Source organism: Dermacentor silvarum, chromosome 3 (genome assembly GCF_013339745.2).
Source record: "Dermacentor silvarum isolate Dsil-2018 chromosome 3, BIME_Dsil_1.4, whole genome shotgun sequence".
In the NCBI taxonomy this organism is placed as follows: Eukaryota; Metazoa; Arthropoda; class Arachnida; order Ixodida; family Ixodidae; genus Dermacentor; species Dermacentor silvarum.
Genome location: NC_051156.1, coordinates 62,234,201 through 62,251,673, shown reverse-complemented (window position 1 = coordinate 62,251,673; position 17,473 = coordinate 62,234,201). Strand labels below are relative to the sequence as shown.

General features: G+C 45.3%; 1 protein-coding gene across 1 annotated transcript in view; it reads right to left on the bottom strand.

Moving 5' to 3' along the window:
- LOC119444426 (arylsulfatase B) overlaps positions 1-15,812 on the bottom strand; it is a 41,791-nt gene extending 25,979 nt beyond the window's left edge. The window contains exons 1-3 of the mRNA XM_049664587.1: positions 15,553-15,812; positions 11,762-11,924; positions 402-561 (exon numbers count right to left, since the gene is read on the bottom strand). Coding sequence (XP_049520544.1) covers positions 402-561; positions 11,762-11,911 — 310 coding nt within the window. The 5' untranslated portion in view covers positions 11,912-11,924; positions 15,553-15,812. The remainder of the gene's footprint in view (positions 1-401; positions 562-11,761; positions 11,925-15,552) is intronic.
- Positions 15,813-17,473: the final 1,661 nt, after the last annotated feature.

Genomic DNA, 17,473 nt, shown 5'->3' with positions numbered 1-17,473 from the left:
TTACTAAGGCAACGCGGCCTAAATACGAGAAAATACTTTGAAATCTGTGACGTCACAGTGACGTACCAACGTTGGGAATTCAGCACGAAGTGCAAAAACTGAAACTTTGACCTTCATTTTCTCTTTTAATAATGAGCCTATTACTTCGAAATTAACGACAACAGAGTTTTCAACGAAAGCTTTATCCGTCTAAACTGATTCAGTGTATGGTATTATCGTCCTTTGAAGGAAGTGCTACCTGTTGAAAAGAAGACACACTGAATATACCTTTTCCTTGTCATATATAAGAACGTGAATTTTTTTCGGGGAAAGTGGGTGTCTTACGCGTGAAAACCGTGCGCTAGTGATTATTCTTGCAGGCCTGCCTTCTAAATCCCGTGGTCAAGCGGGCGGACGCCAACCTATGTGTATGCAGTAGCGGCCACTCAGGAGCGCTCCCCTGGAAGGCGAGCAGGTCGGCTGCACATAGTAGTTGTTGAGAACCACTCCCGTGCTGGCAAGTGCGTCGATGTTGGGCGTGGGGATCTGTGGGGAGCCGTGGAAGCTGACGTCGCCCCATCCCTGCATGAGGTGAAAACGATGCGAGGAGTTTGAGGAGACGCATATAGTTTTTGGCTTAACCTAAACGAACGTGTGTGTGCGTGTGTGTGTGAGAGAGAGAGAGAACACGCACGGAAAGAACAGCAGAGTATAGCGCTCGGTTACCTGGAACAGATGCGTTCTTAAAGTGAGCACAAAAAGACACGACCACGATGAGAATTTTGCGAGATAGGGAACATAATTAATAAAATTCTGGCGTTTTGCGTGGCAAAACCACGATCTGATTATGAGGCACGCCATAGTGGAGGGCTCCGGATGAAATTTGACCACCTGTGGTTCCTTAACGGTGCACCAAATGCCGGTAAACGGGCGTTATTGCAGTTCGCCCTCATCGAAATGTGGCCGCCGCGGCCGGGATTCGATCCCGCGACCTCGTGCTTAGCAGCGCAACGCCATAGCCGCTAAGCCACCACGGCGGGTCCCGAGATAGGGCACAATGCCGCACAGGGCCTTGACCGAAAGTTTATTATGAATTCATATTACTTGAATGAATTCGTGTTACTTAAGTAACACACGATAATTAAAGGGAAACCAACCTGCCTGTGCATTTCTTTAGGTCACATCACATAATAAGTCAACTAGCAGACGTGCTTCACGATCAAGTAAAGAGCCTGACAGTTCAGATATACACTTATCATGTTGACTTTCTAAGAAAAAGCCTCGACAAGTTGAAGTACCCTTTCAATCCTTGTGCTTAGCAGTAACTGTAGGAAAGTCTGCATTGGGCAGAGTGGCATAAGCATCAATGAGGGCCTACTCAGCAGAGAAAAATTGACAGTCACTTTAGTAACCTTACGCGACCAGAACGTGGAAGCATTATGACTTCTTTAATTAATTGGTTACATCCATAATACGTGACGTCATACATTGTCACCTGTCCTCTACCTTAATCCATCTTGCTCTAATTTGTACCAACCTTAATTCACTTTATTCCGCCTTAATCAATCTTGCTTTAATTTGTGGAAACCCTAACCCACTTCAATTCCCTTTAATCGACATTAATGCACTTTAATCCACGTTCATTCACTTTACTTCTCCTTAATTCACTTTACTACACCTTCATTCACCTTTCTATAATTTGTTTCAGCTTGAATTCCAGCTTGAAGACGCTGATGACGTCACTGATGATTATTTTTGGCACTGCTCGTTGCCTACAACGCCGGCTTTTTCTGCCTCATCGGTCATATACTGCTCTCGCATTAATAAATAAGAGGGAACGACTTCTGGCATCTGCCCACATGCGGTTGCAAGCCTTACTTTAATCAAACAAAATTGTCACTAAGCAGAAGGATGAAAAGACTCGGGAACTTTTAAAGCGGAGTTTTCTTTTTGCCGTGTCTACTGCTAAAGTCAGTGTAACTAGCTTTTAAGCATAACTTACACATTTCTTCTTCGCGTACGTGCAGGTGGAGGTGCGAAATTTCGAACATTTGGTTTTAAATAAAGGAAGTCAAAATTTCGCCCATTTGCTTTAACAAAAAATGCAACAGAAGGAGCGGTACGGAATTATAATTGAAACAATCGTGAAATCAAACCGCTCGGGGCCCCGACTACGCTCTGTGACGGAGGTGAAACGTGAGAAGCCCAGCGGCCTGAGAGCATCCGTGCGTGACGTGCGCACATGGCCCGAACCATCGAGCGTCGCGAACAAGAGAGCCTCTCCAGGTGGGGTATGCAGGAAACCCCGTGTATGGAAAAGTTCGGGATCTCCACGAGCTCTGGCGACGCCCTCAGATGAATGAGCTAATGGTATCAAGGCTTAAAATTTAACCCTTGGCATGCCACCGGTTTCATTGGCTTATCTAGATTCACTGTTGGGTTATCATCACTGGGGCGTTACATCCTGGGCGTTCGAAGGAGAACGAATCACGTGTTCAAACCGTCGGTGCCTTCTTTCATTTGTTTATCGTTCCACTCGGTGCATTACCTGTTCAAGCAAGGTCAAAAGAAAAATTTAATCTTTTAAAGTATTCAAAAGAAAATAAATGGTCGGCGTGAGAATGCGCCACGTTGTTACTGTTCGCATTTGAGGGTGGATAGCCAGATAATGTCCTAAAGGGTATAGACACGACCGTGATGCCCCCCCCCCCCCCAAAAAAAAAAAAGGCGTGGCGAGCGGCTTGCGCCAAGTGTACAGGTAGAGAGAGTGCTAGTCACGGTATTGCGATATTGCGTCGATAACAAAAATTGAAAGTCACTTAAGTATCCTTACGTGATTTGAATGCGAAATCATTATACGTTCTCTACCTAATTGGTTACGTCCACGTACGATACGGGACGTCATACACTGTCATGTGTCCTTCACAACTTTACCTTACTCCACCTTAATCGTCCTTGCTCTAATCTGTAACAACCTTAATCCACTTTCATCCACCTAAATTAACCTTGCTTGAATTTGTACCAGCCTTAATCCAGCTGAATCCATCTTGCTTTAAATTATACAAATCTTAATCCACCTTACTCCACTTTAATTCACCGTCATTCCATTTACTTTCCCTTAATTCACTTCACTCCATCTTAAGTCACCTTACTCTAACTTGTTCTAACTTTCATTATGTATTACTATTGACGTCATCCCGTCACTGATAATGATGATTTTTGGTACCACTCGTTGCCTACAACGCCGACTTTTCTACCTCAGGGGACATATAATGCTTTCGCATTAAAAAGCGGCGCTATAGCGCGTAACATTGCCTTGTCTTTGTTCGAAACGAGTAAGCGGCGTGCGCAGGGTGCTTTCGGTTGACATACGTGGCTCTACCGTTTGTTGCCATACGCACGTTAAAACGTTGAATGCAAGCACCTTTGCGGGACCTTACCGTACGCGTCCCTTCAAGACATTTACTCCCGGGCACTCAAATGAACAGCAGACCCTTAAAGACGGGGCACCGTAGGGTGCATCGTGCCAATCGTATCCAAGCCAAGACAACCCATTAGCGGCAATCCTGTTGCTAAGCGAACGCGTCTCGCTAGGCTTACGGGCGCCGGAACGCGCTATGCGCTCATAACTAACGTTTCAAGTGAATTTAGAGGAAACAAAGCTCATTTCAATAGTTACTGACAATCACCGAGAGTGAGGGCGTAACTATCTCCCGATTTCACGCTGAAGCGGGAGCCATGGGTGCCGCGATGTCCGACTACGCTATTTATTAGTGTGCGTAAAGATTGCGAACGTTAAACTCGCCCATTACCATAGTGTACGTAAACAACAGAAAGCCAATAACGTTCGGAGCATGCACAGTGAGAACAATGCTATTTATTTAAGTACGTAATGCGATTACGTTTGGTTGCAAACGCTATAAGAAAACTCTATTTTGTTGTCTACTCCTTTTGCACTTTTCGCGCTCTTTGTCTCTCATTTTGCCATCAAGCAAATTCAGGCGAGCGAGAAACTCCGGGCATCCTGCAGAGCACCGCAAAACAGCGCCCGAGTTAAACCATTCACTAACATGGTTAAAGCTGGCGAAAACAGATGACCAGATGAACAGATCTGCAAAAATAATCTTAACTCCTCGCAGAACCTATTGGCGTCGGTGTCATGAACGGAATCGACCGCTGCGCTGCCACTGGTGCAGTCCTGCACCCGCGCTGTAATGCGCCAGCTGCTCTGTCGCAACCCGCGGACCACCGAGGTGGTGTCACTGTTTTGACCCATTCCACCGTAAGTGACAAGTCTGGATGGAGCCATCCGAAGCACCCCTGGTATCATGGAATGCGGTCGTCATTGCGCAGAGGCCGAGTAGAACATTTAAGAGGCACCAACGAACAATGTCTAGTTTATAGACTGGTAAATTGCGAAAACTTCCTTGTCATTGATTTAGTGAACATGTTGGTAAATCCGACTTTCTGTAATTCCTTAACAGCATGTAATGCAGGCGGAATGCACTTGTCGAGGAGAAGCCCACGCAGTAATAGTTGTAGCGCGGCCTTGCTGTCTGAAAAGAGAACTAAAGGCTGAGGCTGATAGCAATTCAGTTTCTGCAAAGCTGCTGCAATGGCAACGCTTGCACATACCGCAGAAGACACGACGCGGTCAATTCCTACAGCCCGTGTGGCATTGAGGGTCGGTATCACGTATGCAGCTACGCTGGCTCTGTTCTCCTTGTCAAAAAAGCCGTCGGTGTAAAACTGCAGATGTCTGTCGTACATTCTGTCGATATGTTGTACCACTAAAGATTATGCCTCTGCTACAGCTGTAAGTCAGTTGGTGCGAATATGCGGAATGCGTGTTTTAGTGGGTACCTTCCCATATCGGCGTAGCAGGCAACGAGGCCCTTGACATTCTGGCGCGCAAAGCGCGGCAATTCAAGCCCACGAAGAAGGCTCTCCAGGATGCAAGAAAGAGACATCAAGAAGGGCATCTTAAGCAACTTACATTCGCTGAGGTCTCCACCGCGTAAACCTTGTGGGATTAGAGGACTAAACAGAATACCGCTCTCCTTTATCGCATCCGCACAGGGTCAGCGCAAACTCCAGCTTGGCGGTGCACGACAGGACTTCCTCCATCATCGTCGAGTGTGCATTGTCAAGCTCTTGATGACAGTGAACATCATATATTAAAGTGTCCTGAATTTGACTCGGAACGTAAAAAAATACACGGACTCCAAGACCGCCGTCAAGAACTATGCCAAAGGAAGAATCTCGCCGGAAGCGCTAAGAAATTTAGCCAACTTTCGTGAAGATCGAGATGTTTACATTATATAAATGCATGCACCCGCACACTCCTCCCTTCCCGAGAACGAAATAGCTCACAACCTGGCTCAAGAACTGACGGACCGAGCAGGTGACACGCAAATACTGGGAACGGAGAGAGACCGGATGACCAGCTTTACCGAGATCACCAAACACTATAAATTGGGAAAGGCCCGCTTCCCCGTGGCACACTCTTCGCTAAGTAGACGGCAAGCGTCGGCATGGCGCTTGTTACAAACATATACATATTCGAACCCGGCGCCCTACCATCGTCACTATCCAGAACTATACACCGATAGATGCAGATTCTGTCAAGAAAGGACGGACTTACAGCTTATGTTTGGGTTTGTCCTGGGACACCCACACCGAATACCACACACAAGACCAGAGAGCAGTGGGAGACAGCGCGGCTCAGCTCTGCACCGGAAGACCAACTTAAGGCAATCCAGCAGGCCGAAGATGCCGCCAGAACCCAAGGGCTGGAGGTCGTCATCTAGGTCTAGGTCTCACAAATATGCTACACAAATAAAGTTTATTCCTCCTCCTCCTCAAGCTCAAGACGGCACCACACTCAAATGCAAGGGTCATTTTCTTCCCGCGAGGAAATGAGATATTTAGGCTTTGGCTGCTCCCAAAGTTCCTCCGTGATACAGGGTTGGGAAGTGAATGGTGAGCCGTAAGGGTCGCAACGTATTGGGCTCCGAGTGAACTTGTTTCTGGAACCTGGTGGTGTTGTACTGCGAAGTGTTTCTGACCGTATCGCGGCTATGTGGCGTTCAGACTGAGCCATTGCCGGCAACTTTTGGAAGGCTAGGTCCACCTGCAGCAAGCAACAGCCGTCCTTGTTCTGCTGCTTTAATTGGTGAAAATTTGTTCGACATTACAAACCAAAACGTAACGCGAAACATCCGTTTCTTGACTTTCGCATGGAAACCACAGCGCCATTATGTCAGGGTGACGCCGCGAATTCCAAAGCGTTGTCTCATATCTGGACCGTTTTGAAAGCCCTTGAAACCTGCCATTCCCATAAGTTGGTTCGTTTAGAAGGCACCCGATCAATTCTATACTGGTAAATATTAACCGGACGTGAGTAGACGCTGTCAAATAAATGACGTCACCGCCAGCTAAGGCGAAAACTTGAGAAAGGCGTCGCCATCTGTGTTATTATTCCTTTTGCGTCTCTGGAGGCTTACCAGGACTCTTCTCACGCTAACAGTGACAGTTAGCGTACTCTACTGCTCACCCGCGGCAAACAGTATGGGTTGCTCCTAACCCGGCGAAACTGCAGCCGTTGGATTGGTCTGCTTGCCGGGCATTTATACCACGGCTACTTGACGACGTGTTTCCGTACGGGTACCGAGGTCGGCGTTTTAGAAGCCCCCGCCACCAATGGCACTTCTCCTTGGACGAAATTTAATGAGGTGTGTTGTGGATGCTTGGGGTTGTGTCAGCTAACGGAGTGATAAATGACAGCGTACAGAAAGTGACAGAAAATGGCATGGCACACAAGTGCTAACTACTAACAAAGGTCGCTGATAATAAACCTTTGCTTATAGTTAGCACCCCAGTGTCGTCTTTCTGGTTTTGTTCTCCTCCAATACAACGTATTCATGAGGCAGAGACATGGGCCGCCGTTTTGCCAGTCGCCAAGCTCCGTGACCTTGTCGGTTTTTCGCTTTACGTCTTTGCACAAAGTGGCGCTGTTGTACGGTTTCAAGCATGTAGAAACGACTAGCCCACACTTCCACATAGCATTTTGCTGTACTTCACCCCGGGCCAGAGCAGTAATCACTGCGGGTGGAGGGACGAACATGTCAGTCGACGGTGCCATGCACCGTGTCATCAAGGTCAGCGCAGGAGTACGAACAACACTCCCACGACTGTTTGCCGGCTCTGCGAGACCTCGGCTTCCCCATAAGTAATATATCATGGCAACAATAAAGATAAAGCGCACGGAATTGGCGGGCGCAGATGAGAGTAAAGCATAATAGAGACATTAATTCACTCAACAAGTTTATGGGCTTCTTCTGATTGTGAATGAGGGGCTTCCGTGTTCTGAATGGTACGTCTAAGATCAAGTTTTGCTCGGGAGGTCCTATATACCAGATGTCTTTTCTAGACCACACAAATTTTTTGAAATGATACCGGATGTTCAGAATTAAGCTTTACGGAATTTTAAAAAAATTGCCTGTGGTAGGTAGCATCATTATTATCGTTGAGCTGGGGTTATTCGGAGAGGTGCACATTAGTAGCACGAGAAATCCAAACACATACACAACTAATTAACAAAAATCACTGATTAACTTTTCAGTTAATTACTTCACGACACATTGAAATTAACAAATTGTGGCCGATGAGCTTGTCAGGCGTATCCACTTGGAATGAATTTCCAGAATGATACCAGTTTGGAGATATGCGCTATCACACTCGCCGTTAAAATGCACTGTTGTTACACTTACTTTTTTTTACCAAAATGCTGTTTTATACATTGAAGCACTAACGTAACAGGAATGCTCATGTATTTCGACCCACACTTTGGGAAATAATATCTCGAAACTGGTGTCATCCTGGAAATTCATTTCAAGTGGATGCATATTGCAAACTCACCGGCTAAATTGCAATATGTGTCGTAAAGTAATTAACTAAGAAGTTAATTAGTAAATTTTGGTTAATTAGTTGAATATGTGTTTCTACTTCTAGTGCTATTATTGTCCGCCTCTTCGGATAACTCAGCTAAAGAATAGGGATTACCCTACCTGCCACAGGCGATTTTTAAACATTCCGTAAAGCTTAATTGTGAACACTCGGTATAGCTACAAGCGCGGCGAACCTGGCGTTTTTGCAAAAGTGGTTCCAGACGAGATTGACATACGGTGCCGGTAAATACATGAGCGTCAGAAGAAAAATGTATTCATGAATTTTTTTATGATGTCCTTAAAGGCAGATGTTTAAATGGCAAACTTGAAGATAGTCACACTTTAATGCACTCTCATTTTCTTTTTCTAAATCTGTCGCACCCAATTCGAGAGATTTATCATAAAACTTCAACCGGAAGTCCAGGCAATATCGAAACCAAGCACTCTGGGAGCGCAGAAAAGACGGCCCCGTTACCATATCAGACCGAATTTTCAGATTTTCAAGATTTAAAAGAGAATGAGTGTGCTTTCAAATGTGACTTCCTGCAATTTTGCCATATAGACAACTGGCCCCAAGGCACTAATGAAAAGGATCATTACTGAATTTTTGTTAATTATTCTTCTAAAGCTCACGTTAATAGTGGAAAAACATGTCCACCGCGCCTAGGAATTCGTATGCAAGAGCGCCACCTTCACTGCGCTCATTATGTTTTTATAAAAAATCTCTGTGTGTGGCCTAAAAATCAGTAGTCCCTCCCCTGTCGAGGAAATGGGGGTTAGCGAAGCTTGTCGTGTGCTTCTACGGTGTTCCTCCGAGGGAATTGCACTGACGAGTACCACGTTGTGCTCGAACTACAACAGGTCACACGAACTGCAGCTGGCTCCGAAGTTCCGGTTGAGTAACTCGCGTTGAAACCTGGTCGTCGAACCGGGGAAGTTGGCGCTAGCGTTGCCGAGGCGTGAACCACCATTGTTGGCGTCCTGGAGGGCTAACAACGCTGACGTTTGGCCTCAACATAGCGCTCCCGCAACCCGGGGTCCGCGGCTCTTCACTGACGTTTCGCCTCGGCTTCGGAAGCCCTTACGCAAGAATCGGCGCGTCGATGACGAGCCCTTACCCGAGCGTGGTGTTCATTCTGGATGGATTTCCATGAAATTTCTTCAAAATGAAATCTGTCCGTTACGTAAGGCAATTAATGGCTCATATACCCCCTTAAGCAATGGCTCATAACCCCGTCAACGCGGCCTCCCCATTACGACGACAGAAAGGAAGTGAAATTATACTCTGGAATGATTAGCGGCAACGCAGCCAGCTGTGGAAGCAGACGACGACGCCGAACGTGAGAGCAGTGGCACGAGCGCGTGCCGAGCACGAGCCACCTGTGCAGCTCTGAGAGCAGCTGTTTTTTTAGCGTTACATCGCCGGCGTATGCAAGCGTCGGTTGAAAAAGGAACACCCTGTATAAACATGAGAAAAGAGAAATTGTGTTTCTAGGCAACCACAGCATTAATGTCTTTCGTATTTAAAAGGAAAAATAAAAACATAACTGCATGAAGTATATTTTCAATTCATAGCCTCCTTATAGCTTAAAAATTCTTAGAGATTGCAAAGAAAACTAAAGTGTCAAGTTTACAGGTGTGTAAATCAGCAATTTAAAGCGTCAATTTTGTAAGTAAGGTGCACATATTATTGCATGTAAAGTGAACAAAATTAATTTATTATATATCGCTCGTATGTACACCATACACTTGTGATTAGGACTTTTGCACAACCTTTGTAAACATTTTAACAATTTTACGTAAGCAGCAAATTAATTTCAATCATTTAATTGTCCGCTTGAAATACTCCAATTAACAGACGCAGTTAACATATCTGCGATACCTGTTTTTCGTGCACAGTTACATAATTGTAAACTTCGTGCTTCTATAATTAAAAACGTTTTGTTAAATTTTTGTACAATTTTTCAGGCATTTTACATTTCGATTCAATGTTTCGCATCAAAGAGTTGATAGAATTTACATTTCCTTCTGACATGCAACACATTTTATTTCAATTGGTCGAGCAGTTTTCTACCTTTTGCATTCATTGAAGAGAGAAATCGGAGTTGTTCCCGAGCTGAAGCCTTTTCTTAACCCGCATTTTCTTTTCTTCTAACGGCCAATTAATTTGATAGAAAGATTAACATCCATGGCGTCTTGGGTGCTACGCTGGAAACGTCACTAATATTTTATTGCGATAGCAATTATATGGACACTTAAAGCGGATTTCTGCCGTCGTCGTCGCCGTCGCCGTGAGGTTCCGTATGACGTCCAACGGCGATGAAATGATCGCCGCGCGCCGTATGCTGTATGTGCGAGTGAAAGGGCGCGAGGGACGCGCACTTTCACGGGGAGCGATCGCACGGCGGAGAGCAAACGCGCGTTCTGCGCCGTGCTTCCTGAAGGGCTGCAGAATTAAGCGCCTCTTTCCTCCTTTACATCGCCATATAAATAAAGCAAACGCGACTTCTTCCGTCACGCGAAAGACAGTGGGGGGACGGCAGGGAGGGAGGGGAGGCGACGTTTAGTTGCGGCACCAAATGCGTATTTATATAAAAACGATGCGAGGTGAGAAGGTGATAAAGACTTCCGACGCTGCTCAACGAGTGTCCCGTTCAGATCTCGTCGAAAACCTCCGAGCCGCCCCCAGAGGCCCTGGAAACAGTCACCAACGCCGCGCGCGTTCGGAGCGAACGCGGGCAAAACGCCGACGGCGTCGACAACAGTTCTGCGCGTTGCTGGTGCTGCTGCCTGTCCAAGTTTATACAGCTGATAAAACTACTATCCTTACTACGTATAGCTCTCTGCTAATTTGCTATCACAATTGATGCTTCGCCTTTCCGGTGAAACTGCGACATTTTTATAATGGTTTACTACTCCATAAAGAAGTTCATATACTGCATATCGAATAGTTAGCACATGAATGTTTAAAATCACACACAAAACAGATCCGTTCATAGAAGGTCAATAAATGTGAGCGTTATGCTTCATAGGAGATATTTTTGCTAGCGCCAACGTTTATAATACCTATTTTGTATGCAGACGTTAGTTTGCCCTTTGGCGTCAATAAGGGTGCGACATATGATTGTGAAGCCTTGTTTTCCGCTTAAAGTTGAAAAAAAAGAAGACCGATGATCTCCTCTATGCGTTCGTTTGATCAAGTCTGGTGACCGGTTTGGATGAAAACCCACACGACGCGGATGACGTCGACGGACCGTTTTCAGCCGGGGGCATGTCCACACAAGGTGGCCAGGTTGGCCTCTGCCATTACTCTGCAATCATTGATTCTTGCATTTCGCTGTATATTACGCGCAGTATAATAAAACACACGGGAGTCGTGCACAGGGAACGCTGCTACGAAATAAACCAGCCATTGTTGGCTGTAAACAAAGTATTCGTTGAAGCGAGTAGGCTGCAACCGAAGAAGAGCACTGTGAGTAAAAAAAAAAAAAAAAAAGGGGGGGGGGGTCTACTAGTAACATCAAAATCTTGCATAACATGCAAGGCATGAACGGCTGAGACCCCCTGTGACCAAATGCAGCTTGAAGAAATCACTTTGCATATAACAGCCAAATATGAGAATGCCGCCGCCGCCAGTGAGCAATCTGTCAGTATGAAAGTGTACCCGGTACATGTTTTGTTTCACCTGCGTTATTAATTGGTTCTTTGCTTCCTTCTCCCCCCGCTGTAATGCCTACGGGCTGTGGGCACTGTGATAAAAAAAATCAGCAACTGGCACTTTAGTGGTACAACTGCGCAGTAGTGCAGCATCCGTATATAGCCTGTGTACGCACCAGGTCGTCGGCAAGGATGAACACGATATGGGGCGGTGATTTACTGCTTTCCACTGCGACGGCTGTCATAGCGCAGGCGAATAACAGCGACAAATGAAGCATCTTTGGAGGCTGGCGACTCCGGATGCGCGGCTGGCAGCGTGCGGGCATGTTCGAACAATACCTGCGGGTGAATGTGCACAAAAACGGGTCATCGAAGCTGCGCATGATTTCGTGCTCGAGTTTATTGACTGGCGCCTACTTTTTACCAAGTCGGCGTTCAGGCAAACGGAAATGCGAGCGCTGTGGATTAGAGAGCAAACGGGGGAAACCGATATCCTAGTTGACCTGAAGAGGAAGAAAGGGAGTTAGGCAGGTCATGTATTGCGTATAGAAAATAACTAGGGACGTGCGAATATTCCAAAAGTTTCAAATAACTAATCAAATATTGTCCTAATCGATACGGTCTCATCGAATAGTAACTATTCGTATATGCAAACGTTTTTCGAATAGTTTTAGAATATTTCAGAACGCGCCTCCTCACGCCAGCGTTTTGACAGCGAGTGTCCGCGGTCATCGAGTGTGATTTGTTCATTTTTGCCTGCGCGCGCTGACAGCATGCTGGTTAAATTACTTTGCAAGTTTATGCGGCCGATAAAACTAGTATCCTTACTTCGTATAGCTGTCTACGCATTTGCTTTCGCAATCGATGGTTCGCCTTTCGGGCGAAACTGCGACTTCTTTAGGGGAGGCCGCGGAAATAGAAATCGCTCAAAATGTTACCCCGCATATTGAACGCACCCCCAACTTTGCGCATATTTCCCGGGAAAAAAAGTGCGTTCATTATGCGAGTAAATACGGTACATAAAGCATGAGAACTTTCGTAGTGGAGCAGGCTATACATCGCTTAGGTAGCCATACTTTACAGGCTGTACAGCCATCATTCGCACTCTCTGAAGAGCCCTGTTCATGAGAACAAACTACTCCTTTGCTTCTAATACTCCATTTGTGCTACTAATAAACAACGCTTCATGACGTACTTTGTAATGGCAGAAACTTGCTAACCTTAAAAATACTGGTATGTGAACATCGTTTTATAATAATTGTGACAACGGCTGTTCGTTATTTGAAAACTTTTAGAAAAGTATTTGATGTTGCATACGATTCGATTGACTTTTGGCACTATTTGATTCGCATTCGATTCGACTTCGAAAATCACTATTCGCGCAACGCCGCTGATAACCGTTTGCCTATTATAGAACTACAGAGTGATAACGAAGGAAAGGGGCGTGCATTCGAGCTCGGCAGAGAAGTAGGAGGTGGCGGGATGAGATTAGGAAATTCGCAGGCATATGGCAACTGCCAGCTGGTACGAGACAGGCGTTATTGGATCGTTTATCGTTTCACTTAAGCGATAGCCTCACTCAAGAGATGTGTCACGCCGCCACGTATCACGATCAACACCGTATGCGAGCCGCTGGCTGTGTACGCTTGTATGCGTCTTGCCGGCATACGCTTAATATGTTACCACTCAAACAAAAACTAATGCGTGCCCATTGTTGTCTCAGTTTTTTTTCTGCCTAAGGAGAGGTTTGCCTTATCTGGCGACTTTCAACTTAATCGTCTCGAACAGAAATTTGCGACTTTTGCTGCAGTAGGCACTTCACGCTTAGTCGCCATTATCACGTTACCGCTTCCTGAGCACAGGAAGCATAGCTAAAACACCAGACCCACCCACGAAAGGTCGCTAGATCAACGAAATAAGGCCTTAGGCTCTCTCCAGCGCTATAAATGAACATTACTTTATTTATACTCAACTTCTTTCATTGAACATTTATATTTACTGCTGTGGATTTCGTTCCGATTGTTTCTTTTTCCCGAGTAAAGCAATATTGAGCGACACATGGTGGGTTCCGTGTACACGACAGCCGTGGCTTTCAATTCTGGTTGTGTGCAGGCGTGCCTCGAGTTTGGTGACACGAAACGCCTTACGTGGTACTGGCGGCGTTACACTGCGGAACCAAATGCAGTATTACTCGTATTCCTGAGAAGAAGATGATTTACACGTGACTGTCTGCAGCCTTTAGTATTTCCCAGAATGCCACAACATCATTCGGAGAGAAATCTGGTGTTCTGTTGCGTTTCTTTGTGACAGTGCACTTTCAGACGCGGTGGTGATTTGAATGTTATAGTGTTAAAGAGGCGCCCTGAAAAAAAGAGCGACTGCTGGCATCGACTCACTGCTACTTTCCAGCACAGAAATGCCAAGAAAGACAACGAAGATTGCTGACTTCAAACTTGCGCTGGAAATTTTTCTGGGTCCCTGGTCATAGAGGAATCTTTTTAATTGAATCAGCTGGCTAGCTCGCATCATCGTCACTAAATGGTCCAGTCTTGAATATTCTTCTTGATTTCGCCTTTATAGCAGGAGCTAGATTTAAATGCCTTTTAAGTCTAAATTGTAATGAATCGTCCCTACATTCCGCAGATGATTTCCGACATCTAAAGTTCCGGTGGAACACGAACAAATACCTTTAACGACAATGCGAGGTGACTTTATCGAGCTTCCGTTGTAGAGTTCCTCGCCCAAATTTTTATCTTCATAGATATGCTTTATCCATAACTAACCTCGGCTCTCTTTGTAATGTACCAGAAACTATGGACCATTTCTTTCTTTCTTGCCGCCGCTTCTTCTCCATACGCAGAAAGCTCCTCATATTTCCAACTAGTAAGTTGGGGTTAGCGCTTACTATACCAAACCTTTACTATATCCTTTGGTGCCTGTCAATTAGGCACCAGCTATGGTTCGATAATTACTGCTCTACACAAGTTTATTGCAGCGTCAGGAAGGTTTCGCTGCTACGGTACCAACCGTGGGACACGTTACTTTATTTATTTCTCCCTAAATTTATGAATAGGCCTCTCAAAATTTGTTAGCATTTATTTGCCTAATGCTTTGTTTTCAATGTTTGCCTTTACCCCTTTTGGTATTTTGTTTGGTGAACTTTTCAATCGACACAGTGTGGACAATCCCCCCTTTGGGCGCGAGCCATGATTTGAGGCAACAACAACAACAACAACAACAACAACAACAACAACAACAACAACAACAACAACAACAACAACAACAACAACAACAACAACAACAACAACAACAACAACAACAACAACAACAACAACAACAACAACAACAACTATCACTCTGTGAAACCAACTAGGCCATCAGCACATTCGCGCAAATTGTGGCCTAGACCGCAAGGCTGAACCCATTTGTTGCAACATCATCAGCACCACCACCGCCACATTTCATCCACTCTTCCTGAATAGTAGAGAGCGTAAGTACAGCACTGCGCCTGAGATGGTACGAATATTTACACGTGTTCTTATTCATACTTTTTCCGGGGACTGCATTTCTAACAACTTAACGTTATCGCTCAGCGCAAGACATGTCTGCATGATTTGGAACTGACTCGAATGTTATCGTTGAGAATGTTGATAATGATAACGCGATTGTACGTTCTGGGAAGTACGTATGCGACCACCAGCAATTACGCTGGAACCTTGGCCGAGTCATGTATAAAAGCCGACGCTCTTGACCCGCCGATCAGATTTCGACGATCGCCGACTGCGCTTGCCGCTATCGTTGTGCTTCGAGTGTCACCTGCTTTTGTGGGCACAGGTTCATCCGACAAAAAGTTGTTTCGTGATTAGCAGTTTTGCTTTTGTGTTGTTCACCGTCACTGCAATGCGACAATACAATATGGAAATGAAAGAAAAAAAGGTGTGGAAATGGTATAGAAATGAATGCTCACCATGCACTGAAAGCTGCAGTTTAAGCTGAATGAACCAGGGACGTGCAAGGTGCTGTGGGAGTGCTCTCGCCTTACTCTGGGACCGAATGCTTCGATTTAAGTGACGTTTCAGCGACGGATAGTGGCACCATCAGTCGTAATAGCTCGTGCATCCAGTAGTGGCTGAGACAGACTGCACTGCACCCTGGAGGCATTCGAAATACAAATGAGCTCGAAGTTATGAAATTCCTAGTACAAGTATTTATTACGTTAACGTGACCATACCTGTATGCGGACCGAATATGAACAATAGCAAAAACGTTGTCATGGAGAAATCCAGATCGTTGTCGTATTACTGCAATATTATTCCGCTGATGGAGGAAACCGTAATTTAAGACTACCATGTTTGTTCTGACATGTAATAAAAAGAATAGTAAAACACTGCCTAAATATATATTTCAAAAACAAGTTGCCACTAGAGAAATTCAAGCCACCACCTGCGGGAAACGTCATTCATCGTTCGAAGCCCATTGGAAAGCAAGGTTGCGCGGAGTTCAACGCACGTTAGGGGCATGTGTACGTCAAAAGCCGTGGCACTTTTCAGGTATACGACATCAATGTAAAAAAAAAAAAACATATCCCGGTTACTCGCGCGCACTTCATTGGGTGTCGTAAACGGACCAGCGAAGCGTGCAAGTGGCGTCACCGGAAGCTTTGTGTCGGGTCTATGTTCTGAACAGGATGCACAGACTCCAGCGTTACACAGTCACAATTTTTGTTTTCAATATACGCGGTGTGCTTGCACTGCAGTAGCAGCCACAGGATTGATTGTCCTCCTGAGAACTGAGCTACAATGTGCAACCATTTCCCTTAATCTTTTTATTGGCTTTAAAAGATGGGTTGTTTGGCTATCGAAAGTGCCAGCTATCGCAAAATTATAATAAAGAAAAGAAAAAGAAGTATATGAAATTATGAAGTAACGAACCACCCTGGAATCACGCCCATAGATAACAGAAGAAAACCGAGAAAAACAGGCACTTACAAGAGTACGACACTAGCATGTCATGGGAACATAGTAGAAACTAAAACCAGATAAGTTACTGTTTGCAAAGAACTTGCTAAGCCCCAGTTCACGAGAACACTCTCTGTAGCTTTGAGAGTTAGTGTGTTTTGTGGGCGAATGACTAAGGCCGAGAGCATTTTCTGCACAGAGAAAAAACGTCTAGCTAATGCGTCGAGAAATCTGTGAGGAATCTCTCGCAGCTGGTCATTTTGCGGGCACTTAATGAGACAGTGCTCCACAGAAGCTTCTGGGGTGCCGCAGTTGGTGCGCGCAGAGGATCTGATTTTCCTTGCACGATGCACGTGCATGTGTCGAGTCCTTCCTCTGTCCGTGCTTGTTCTGCGATATTCCTTGGAAAATGGGGTATCAACAATCCGAATCTAAAATTCTCACGATGCAAGAAACAGTGGCGGACGGTTACCTCTTTGCGTAAGCGAAGTAGGAGCGCGTCTATTGTGCGGTAGATTTTGAGGCTTGCATGGAAGCGAATCACATGATCATTGGTATACAATAAAAATTAATGCGCGCATGCTCACGAAACGCTCTCGTCCGGCATAACTTGCGCAGTAGTTCGCAAAGGAGACTTCTCGCATGCGATAGCGAGAAGGCAGTTTGTGTCAGTGTGTCTAAAGTATGTGCTTCCGCAGCTTGTTTATCTGCTACTTCATTGCCTATTGTACCAATATGGCTTCTAATCTGCTGTAAATGATGTTGACTATTGTTAAATGTCGTAAGAGCTACCGTTTTATCAATATCATAACATAGTGAAGAATACTCACATTGAAAAAAGGTAATGCGTTAGCCTCTTTAGGTCTGCTTTAGAGTCGAAGAAAATTACGCATTTGTTAATTGAGTGTGCACTTTCGGCAAAATATTTCA